Source organism: Carlito syrichta, unplaced genomic scaffold (genome assembly GCF_000164805.1).
Source record: "Carlito syrichta isolate Samal-C Ts95f unplaced genomic scaffold, Tarsius_syrichta-2.0.1 Scaffold315294, whole genome shotgun sequence".
NCBI lineage: Eukaryota > Metazoa > Chordata > Mammalia > Primates > Tarsiidae > Carlito > Carlito syrichta.
In genome coordinates this window covers 19352-29648 of record NW_007259390.1, presented here as the reverse complement: position 1 = coordinate 29648, position 10297 = coordinate 19352, and the positions used below count along the sequence as shown (strand labels likewise).

At 49.1% G+C, this 10297-nt stretch overlaps 1 protein-coding gene across 1 annotated transcript in view; it reads right to left on the bottom strand.

The window, feature by feature from the left end:
* Positions 1-8552, bottom strand: part of LOC103275076 (PGAP2-interacting protein-like) — a 56429-nt gene extending 47877 nt beyond the window's left edge. The window contains exons 1-3 of the mRNA XM_021706152.1: positions 8366-8552; positions 4751-4871; positions 3950-4104 (exon numbers count right to left, since the gene is read on the bottom strand). Coding sequence (XP_021561827.1) covers positions 3950-4104; positions 4751-4871; positions 8366-8519 — 430 coding nt within the window. The 5' untranslated portion in view covers positions 8520-8552. The remainder of the gene's footprint in view (positions 1-3949; positions 4105-4750; positions 4872-8365) is intronic.
* Positions 8553-10297: the final 1745 nt, after the last annotated feature.

The following is a 10297-nucleotide window of genomic DNA, read 5'->3' as shown; positions in this document are numbered from 1 at the left end:
GCCTTTTTTTTTGGAGTTGGGAGTCTCTCTGTCACCTAGGTTGGAGTGTAGTGGCACGATCATGGCTCACTGCAGCCTCAACCTCCTGGTCTCAGGTGATCCTCCCACCTCAGCCTCCCAAGTAGCTGGGACTACAGGTATGTGCCACCACACCCAGCTGATTTGTTGTAGAGATGAGGTCTCACTACGTTGTCTAGGCTGGTCTTCAACTCCTGGGCTCAAGCAATCCTCCTGCCTCAGCCTCCCAGAGTGCTGGGATTACAGGTGTAAGCCACCATACCCGGCCCTACTTCACTGACTAGCAAACAAGAAACGGTGTCTAGCTTTAGGGGGCTTCAGGAGAGGAGCCAAGACGGGTAACTACAACACAGAGCAGAGGTGCTCCCCCTGGTGCAGGGGGAAAGGTGATGTCAGGCGGGGCAGATAAGGGCTGGGGTTAAGGAGAACAGACATTTTACAGTGAACATGCGGAAAACCATCTGCTCTATATGAAGTGAACACAGTTGGCAAAAAATGTACAGAGAAAGTGAATGACACGTTCAGGGAGCAAACACCGTGCGTCTCATGTGAACCAGTGCCAGCATACCCAGCTGCTTCCTCCCCAAAGAACAGGGTCACCTCACCCCTGGGACCCGGAGGGATGGGGTGCACTGGCCAAGTATTACTGTGTGCCAAGCCCTCTTCAAAGCCCCCTCTTTTTTTTTTGAGTTGGAGTCTCACTCTGTCACCTGGCTGGAGGGCAGTGGCACATTCCCAAATTCTCAAACTGCTGTGCTCAGGCAATCCTTCCGCCTTAGCCTTCCAAGTAGCTGGAAGAACAGGCAGGTGCCTCCACGCCTAGCTAATTTTCTGATTTATTGTAGAGACGAGGTCTTGCCAAGTTGCCCAGGCTGGTCTTGAACCCGCAGGGTCAGGCTATCCTCTCACCTCGGCCTCCCAAAGTGCTGGGATTATAGATGTGAGCCACTGCGCCCAGTCTCTTCCAATCCCTTTATGGTGACTCATTTAATCCTCACAACAATGCTATGAGGCAGGCTCTGTTACTAATCCCATTTTACAGTTCAGAAAACAGGCCAAGAGCTGGGTGTGGTGGTACACACCTATAATCCCAGCTATTTGGGAGGCTGAGGCAGGAAGATCCTTTGAGTCCAGGAGTTCGAGGTTGCAGTGAGCTATGACCATGCCACTGAACGCTAGCCGGGGCAACAGAGTGAGACACTGACTCAAAAACATATAAAAATAAAAATAGAGACCCACGTGGGCAACTTGGTGAGACCTCATCTCTACAATAAATCAAACAATTAGCCGGGCGTGGTAGCGCACGCCTGTAGTTCCAGCGACTTGGAAGGCTGAGGTGGCAGGATCGCCGGAGCCCAGCAGGTCAAGGCTGTAGTAGTCGGAAGCGGCCACTGCACTCCACTCAGGGCGACCGAGTGAGACTCCAACTCAAAAAATAAATAAATAAATAATAGAATAAAATAAAACAGGCCCAGAGAGATCAAGTGACTTGTCCCTGATTAAACAGCTAGTAAAGAGAAACTGGTATTAAAGCTTAGGCTACTTATATTATACTCATAACACTCTTTAACCAAGAGGGTCCAGTTCATCACGTGTGATGACTGATGAATGATTTCACACACAAAAATGATCTCAAATGCAAAAATGACCTCATACACAAAAATGACCTTACACAAAAACATAATAACAGGAGAAAATGCTGGCAGAGGGATTTCCTTGTAGGAGCAGGCAGAGCCTCCTGATCAGATACCTTATACCACTGTGAAGTTCTCTGCAGGACAGAGGGAAGCCAGGGAGTTGGGCTGTGCGGCTGGCAGTATGATTCCTAAGGAAGGAGCTCCTCTGATGATAACGGAACCAGGGGAAGGCAGAGCAAAGATGACAGCTCCAGGATAGGCTGGGTGGGCCAGGGCTGGGCTGGGCCAGGGCTGGGTTGGGCTGGAGGCCTGGGCCAAGGGCTCAGCACAGCCTGTGCAGAGGAGAAGCATCTGGACAGAGTATGCAGAGTGAAACGCTGTGTTCTGCTGTGGGTGACTCCACCCCAGGGTCCAGCACCTCTTCAAACAAAGCCACCAAAAACACCTGGGATGCTCAGACATCCCAAGAAAGCTGAAGGTGGCGTCTGCTCAGGGCAGACACGGGGACGGGACAGCCAGCCAGCAACTGGGTCACATCAGCTTAAAACAGGTGAGAAAGCAGAAAGCGAGTCAGGAACTGCAAGTTCAGATCCCTATCGGCCTGGCCCTGGAAGCCGCTGCCTGAGTTCCAGCTCAAGATAATGTTTCACAAAATACAAACCATGCACTGAGGGTCAGCCTGCGCTCTCCATAGTCTAGTATTCATGCCACATAATCAGCCCACCTGCATTGCTCGCCCTGCTCTCTTACCTGTCTCATGCCAAAACCGAGGCTGCAGGCAATGATGCAGGCACTTTGCTTGCAGTCAGCCAACACCCTCTAAGCTTCCACTCATCTGTGAGTGTCGCCTTGTGTTGGCAAAAGATCAGTGGTTCACTGAGAGCTGCACAAAAAGCCAGGAGCAAGTTCACTAGAATCCACTCATTCGTCTCCCTTTTCACAAGAGCCTCGAGTGAGCATTAAGGCCAGCATCCAAGTTGGGCATGTGTCTGTTTCAGAGGAAGCCAGACCCAGACAGAGACAGGTGGTTTGGAAGATAGAAGAGACATGCAAGATTTCTTTTTGAGTTGGGGTCTCACTCTGTTGCCCAGGCTGGTGTGCAGTGGCATGATCATGGCTCACTGTAGCCTCAGCCTCCTGGACTGAAAGGATCCTTCTGCTTCAGCCTCCTGAGTAGCTGGGACTATGGGCGCATGCCACCATGCCCAGCTAATTTTTTGGTTTTGTTTTTGTAGATGGGGATCTTGCTATGTTGCTGAGGCTGGTCTTAAACTCCTGGGCTCAAGCAATCCTCCTGCTCAGCCTCCCAAAGTCCTAGGATGACAGGCATGAGCCACCACACCCGGCCTGATATGCAAGGTTCTTTTCAAGTCTCAGATTTAGAGCTTCAGATCCCTGGAAAAAAACCCAGGTGATTTCCCAGCTGTGGATTCCAGGAACTCTCCACAGTGTTTGAGATGCCCTGGACTCAGTGTAGAGGTAGAAGATGAAGACTTCCACCTGGAGAATCCTGCCCAGGGAAGGAGGAGGAAGCCAGAGCTAGGAGAGCAGCACAAGGCCTGGCTCTAACCTCCCCGAGCCTCAGGGTAGAAGCCACCCATGGCCTTTTATTTTTGCCCTGTCTGTCTTGGCAAGTAAAAGTGACTTCTGCTGAGAGGACAGACCACTGGCTATGCTGTTACTATTTCAGAGAAAGAAAAAGCCGAAATGGAGACACAGTGCAGAACCACTAACTCTATGGATTCGCTTTTTTTTTTTTTTTTTTTTTTTTTTTTGAGTTGGAGTCTCACTGTCACCCAGGCTGGAGTGCAGTGGCACACTCATGGCCACCGCAGCCTCGACCTTCTGGGCTCAGGTGATCCTCCTGCCTCAGCCTTCCAAGTAGCTGGAACCATAGGCATGCACCACCACACCTAGTTCGTTTTTTTAATTTATTGTAGAAATAGGAATTGTAAATGCTGCAAAAGAGAAAATCCCTGGCCGGGTACAGGGATTCACACCTGTAATCCCAGCACTTGAACGGGCCAAGACAGGACAGGTGACAGGGTTTCAAGACCAGGCTGGGCAGCTTGACGAGACCTCATCTCTGTAAAAACCAAAAAATTAGCCAGGTGTGGTGGCATGCACCTGTGGTCCCAGATACTTGGAAAGCTGAGGCAGGAGGACCACCAGAGCCCAGCAGGTCAAGGCTGTGGTAGCCGTAAGTGTGTCACTATACCAGAGCCTGGGTGACAGAATGAGACTCCGATTCAAAAAAAGAGAGAAAATCCCTGAACAAATTGGTGTCTACATACCTGTGCCAATGCGGTCGAGTGTGGCCATGGCACTCAATGTCAATATCACGCTGTTGGACACCTGGGAGCTCCAGATGGGGTTTAGAGAGGTGAACCATATACGAAGCACAACAAGAAGGATCTGTCCCAAAACAAATCCCCAGACTCTGATGTACCTGCAGGTGCAAAAGGATTTTTAAACAATTTTATGTGGATTTAATGTACTATGTCCATCATGAATTTCAGCTTCATACACTGAGTATCTGACATGGTCCTGTAGGTCATTTGCAATAACATATCTGGCTCAGCCTTTATACGACTTGTCACCTAGGCTACTTGTAATAATTCTTTAACTTTCAAAACATTACTGAGATCAGAGGCAAGTATTCATGTCCTGGTTTTGTGACAAGGAAACTTCCATAAGGCCCCATGGAGGGTAAGAACTATAACCTGGAGCTAGGTGCAGGGGCTCATGCCTGTCATCCCAGCACTTTGGGAGTCTGAGGCGGGAGAATTGCTTGAGTCCAAGAATTCAAGATCAGCCTGGGTGACATAGCCAGACCTTGTCTCTAAAAAAAAAATCAAAAAATTAGCTGGGCAAGGTGGTACATGCCTGTAGTCCCAGTTACTCAGGAGAGTGAGGCAGGAGCATTGCCTGAGCCCAGGAGATCGACCATGCCACTGCACTCCAGCCTAGGCAGCAGAGTGAGACCCCAACACCCCATACAAACAAAAAAGGAACTTGGAACTCCTGGCTCTGAGGTGTCCTTTGGTAGCTGCTCACGTTTTTCTGTCTATAAGTAGAGAAGACCTGAACCATACCTTTGCAAGCCATGTCCTGACCACCAAGTCACAGACTGCACGACCAGCGAGGAAGACACACCAAGTGCAAGGACCACCAGCCGAAGCCTGGCATTGGGAGCCCGGAAGGAGGCTACGCTGCCTGCAAGCAGAAGAAGGCGGTGAGTGTCCGGCAAGTGTGGGCAGGCCCACAGGGAGCTGTGGTCGGGCCACATCACCTGACGCCATCTTGACACTCAAGAAGACAGAGTTAATATATAATTTTATGCACACAGCTGAAAATGTTTATGGAGGAGCAATTCACACACCATAAAATTCGCCATGTTCAAGCAAACAATCCAGTGAGTTTTAGTATGCTCACAAAGTTGTACACCGATCACTACTATCTAATTCCAGGACATTTTCATCACCCCAAAAAGAAGCCCCATACCTATGAGTAGTTACCCTGCCCCCTACACCCCAGCCCCTGACAATCACTGATCTACTTTCTGTCTCAATGGGTTTTTCCTATTCCAGGCATTTCATTGAGAAGCATACAGCATTGGTCTTTGGTGACAGGCTTCTTTCCCTTAGCACAATGCTTTCAAGGTTCATCTATGCTATAGCACATATCAGTGCTTCATTTCTTTTTAATGGCTAAGTGATATTCCATTCCATGTATTTACTGCATTTTGTTAACCCACTCAAAATGGGCATTTGGGTGGTTTTGTTTTTTGGCTTTTATGGATAATGTTGCTATGAACATTTGTGTACAACTTTCTGGGTGAACACATGTTTTCATTTTTCTTGGGCATATACCAAGGAGCAGAGTTGCTGGGTCATATGATCACTCTGTTTAACCCTGTGAGGAGCTGCCAGACTTCTCCAAGGCTGCTATGCTGTTTCATTCTTCCACCAGCAATGAATATGTGGAGGTTCCGGTTTCTCCACAACCTTGTCAACACTTGCTATTGTCTGTCTTTTTTATTATAGCCATATTAGTGGAACAACATACATAAGGTCAAAAGGAACCTAGGATCACTTACTACTCTTCCTACTTTCTTGCTACAAGTACTTCTCCAAGATTTCTCAGTATTAATATGAAAAAAAAATCTCAGTTCCTTAGTTTTTTTAAGCAATGTAGCATTTTCAAATTCAGCATTCAAAAGGCATAAAAGGTGCCATGTGAAGTTCCTTCTTTATACCTGTCTCTAGTTACCACATTCTCTACCCTAAAAGCGACTAAAATGCTACCAGTTTTTTAAAACCCCTTTTAGAACTAGTTAGTGCATGTGTCATCAAATACTAAATATATTTTCATCCAAACTTTACGCAAATGTCAGCTTTCTGTATACAATATTCAATACTTCATTGTTTCACTTAATATGCTTGAAGAACATTCCATTTCACTACATAAATAATATTCTCATTATTTTTTGAAGCTGCATGGTATTCGATAGCATTCTAAGCTTCATAACCATAATGTATTTTTTTTTTTTTTGAGTTGGAGTCTCACTCTGTCGCCCAGACTGGAGTGCAGTGGCCACTCCCGGCCACCGCAGCCTCGACCTGCTGGGCTCCGGCGATCCTTCCGCCTCAGCCTTCCGAGTAGCTGGAATTACAGGCATGCACTACCACATCCGGTTGATTTTTTTTTTTTGATTTATTATAGAGATGAGGTGCTGCCCAGGCAGGTCTCGAACCCGTGGGCTCAGGCAAGCCACTCACCTCAGCCTCCCCAAGATGCGGGATTACAGGCTGAGCCACCGAGCCCGGCTACCATAATGTATTTAACCTATGCCTTAGAGACGAACTTTAGGTTATTTCCAAATTTGCTATCATTAATATTGCTGCAATGGTTAAATAACCTTAGTTAGCAACAGTTATACATGCTGAGAAACATGTTCTGTGGGAATTTCCTCATAGGCACACCACAGCGTGTACTCACACAGGCCTAGATGGTACAGTCTACTGCACAGCTGTAGAACATGGCATGGCCTATTACTCTGACCACTGTCACATATGTGGTCCGTCACTGACCAAAATGTAGCTACGCGACGCATGACAGTGTGTGAGTGTATCTGTAGGACTCATTCCTGGAAGTGGAATTGCCGGGCGAGATGAGCGTCCATGTTTGCGATTTTGATAAATCCCTCTCCACAGAAGCTGTGTCAAGGGATGACCTCACCAACATTGCCCGAGTGCCAACCCTCTCTTCTCACCATGATGTCAGACTGTGTTCTTTCTGATCCATTAGTCAAACAAGAGCCAGAAATGTGTGTGTGCAATCTGCAGTCTATATCTTTGATTATATGGGGGTGCCAACAAAATGTACGCACAATTTAAGAGAAGTCATCTATGTATTACTTTCTGAAGTTGAATTGAATCCCGGTAGCAATGTGTAGTATGACGTTCACTCAACCATGCGTCTGCCATTTTCTTTTATTGCCCTGCCTGTCACATGGTGACACCGGCATTCATTTGATGACCATCATCTTTTTTTTTTTTTAGTTGGAATCTCACTCTGTTGCCCAGGTTGGAGAGTAGTAGCACACTCATGGCCACCCCAGCATCGACCTGCTGGGCTCTGGTGATCCTTCCGCCTCAGCCTTCCAAGTAGCCGGAACTACAGGTGCGAGCTACCATGCCTGGCTAATTTATTTATTTATTGTAGAGACGAGGTCTTGCCAAGTTGCCCATGCTGGTCTCGAATCTGGGGGCTCAGGCAATCCACTCGCCTTGGCCTCCCAAAGTGCTGGGATTACAGGCTGAGCCACCGAGCCTGGTGGAACATCATCTTTTAAGTGAACGTCATCCTTAGGATATGTATCCATTTTTTTGGCACCCCCTGCATTTGGAGGAACCAGAGGTAGTTCCTCTCCAGTGAAATAATACCCTTTGCCCCTTTTTCTTTTTTTTTTTGAGTTGGAGTCTCACTCTGTCGCCCAGACTGGAATGCAGTGGCCGCTCCCGGCCACCGCAACCTCGCCTGCTGGGCTCCGGCGATCCTTCCGCCTCAGCCTTCCAAGTAGCTGGAATTACAGGCATGCGCTACCATGCCCGGCTGATTTTTTGATTTATTGTAGAGATGAGGTCTCGCTGCCCAGGCGGGTCTCGAACCCGCGGGCTCAGGCAATCCACTCACCTCAGCCTCCCAAAGGCGCGGGATTACAGGCTGAGCCACCGAGCCCGGCTTGCCCCCTTTTCTATTGAGTTGTTGGCCTTTTAAAATTATTATTATTGGTTTGTAGAAACTCTATTGCAAATTCTTCCTTGCATGTTGTCTGACTGCTTGCCGTGGTATCTGTCATGCATAATTTTTGTGTCCCTTGTGCAAAATTGCTGAACAATCCTTTTCCAGGGGCTTCTGAGACTTGTGTTGCAACTGGAAAGAAGAAGGTGATCTATCCAATGCAACCTCTTCTCCAAGGTCTCCTTCCCCTCCTTACCTTGATGATTTTGGGGTCTTTCCCACCTGGCAAAGACATTAGAAATATAAAACACATTGGCTCTTGGTCTAGGTTTCCCATTACCAAAGCTCTGCTAAGGCAACTCGGGAAAGAGAAATCCTTGATTTTTTTATTCAGTCATCAAAGAACGGTCTACGTGATTTCACTTGATTTTTAACAACAACAACAAAAAGCTTTTAGATCTTACCAACAGTAATTATCCGCAACAGGGTCAGCATCCACTTCTTGTTGGCCAATTTCCAGAAAGGAGTGGCTATGAGGAGTATTGGAGAAAGTAACGCAAGACTGAGGCCTTCAAGTCCGGTGAGCGCCAGTGTTTGCAGCGGAAAGTAATAGATCATCGGTCCCAGGTCATGATAGAGAGACCAGGAAACATACCCTGCGAAACGAGTTTACCAAGAGAGACAGTGTGACTGGCATTGCTCCTCCCCACAATGGCAGCTCTGCTGGCCACCCTCCTTCCCGACTCCGTCCACCCTGGGCTCCGGTGACAATGGCAGGGCCTGTTGAGAACCGTCCTTGTCTGTCACTTTAACCATATCAATGCAGGCAGTTCCTTTATTCTTCTTTCTTATTTTTTAAATGTGTGCGTTGTTCTTTTAAATTATTTTTAGAAAGGAGGTCTCACTATGTTCCCCAGGCTGGTCTCTAACTCCTGACCTCAAGTCATCCTCCCGCCTCGGCCTCCCAAAGTGCTGGGATTACAGGGGCAAGCCACTGCGTCTGTTCAGTCCCTTTATTAAGTCCTAACCATTTGACCCCCTGTGTTGAATTTGGCTTCCTGTAAGGACCATGATGGATAAAATTTCCTTACCTGAGTTGATCCCTCTATAACGAGAAATATTGTGAAAACCAAAAACCAGCAAGCAGCAAAGTTGCCTCTCCCACCCTAAAAGGCATCCAGAAGCACTAAGCACTAGGCACTAAATCATCAGGCAACAATCACTCCAGGCAGTTGTGGCCTTGGGAGTCCCTGACCGGAGCGGGAATACCTCTGCCAACACCCCTGGTGTCATTCTGTGCAATGAGGACAATTAGCGGCAATTATGGGCGGTTACTCGGCACCAGGCTCTGTGCTGAGCATAAACCAGATACTTCTACTGCTCACACTGCCCCCTGGCCTGGAGGTGGAAATTGTTTCTACTCACCTCTTACAAAAGCAAAAGCAAACTAACTAGACAAGAACAAGACAACCAGCAAAACCCCAAGACTCACTGCCTGGGGTCACCCAGGGGAAGCGGCAGCCTGACCTTAAGTCCAGGCAGTCTGGCTCCACCCAGAGGGGCGTGGGGTGACTTTCTCCCAGGCTACTTTTCAACCCCTCTCTCTTAATCAGTAAAATGGGACTTTTAACCACCCCACAAAGTGGGGGGATTAAGTGAGGTCAAGCACACCAGGTACCTAGCACCTGGGGTACTTACTGAACGCTTTACACCTCCCAACTTACAAACTAAGCCCGAGAGACAGCATCTGAAGCCCTCCTGCAGAGTGACCTGCGCCCAGAAAGTCAAGTTCCCAGGAAGGCGCCGCTGCTGCCGGGCCACAGAGTATTTGTTTCATAGAGAGCCAGAGATTCCAGCACCTTCCCCGGCGTCTGCCTGGGAGCCCTGATGTTAATCACACACCCCGACAGCATCGCAGCAACGACCGTCCTCGGGCCTCCTCGCAAAGCAGCAGGCGCAGACTCGAGTCCGAGGTTTTGTGCCAAATGCCCGAGTGTCCAGCCGCTCCCCAGGCCACCCGTCCCAGGCCGGGCCCAGGACAGTCGCCGGGGACTCCCCACCGCACCAACAGCCCCCGGGAACGTTCCTTCCGAACGTTACGGTTCAGTATCAGACTTGTTAGAATAAACGTAAAGAGGTGGGGGCCCCGAGGGGTGCCGGAGCACGGGTTCAAGGCCGCCACGTGGGGGATCCGTCCGGAGCTGCGTGGGGCCCTGGAGGCACCGTTCCCACAGGCCAGCGCAGACGCCTGGGCCCGGGGCCGTCGGTCGCTTCTTCTATTCCCCTCGGGACGCAGTGGCTCCCGGGACGACAGGCGTCCGCGCCGGCCCCTCCCTCGCCGGCTCCCACTCCAGGACAGGCGGGAATCGGGACGCCGGACCCCTGCTTACCCAGGA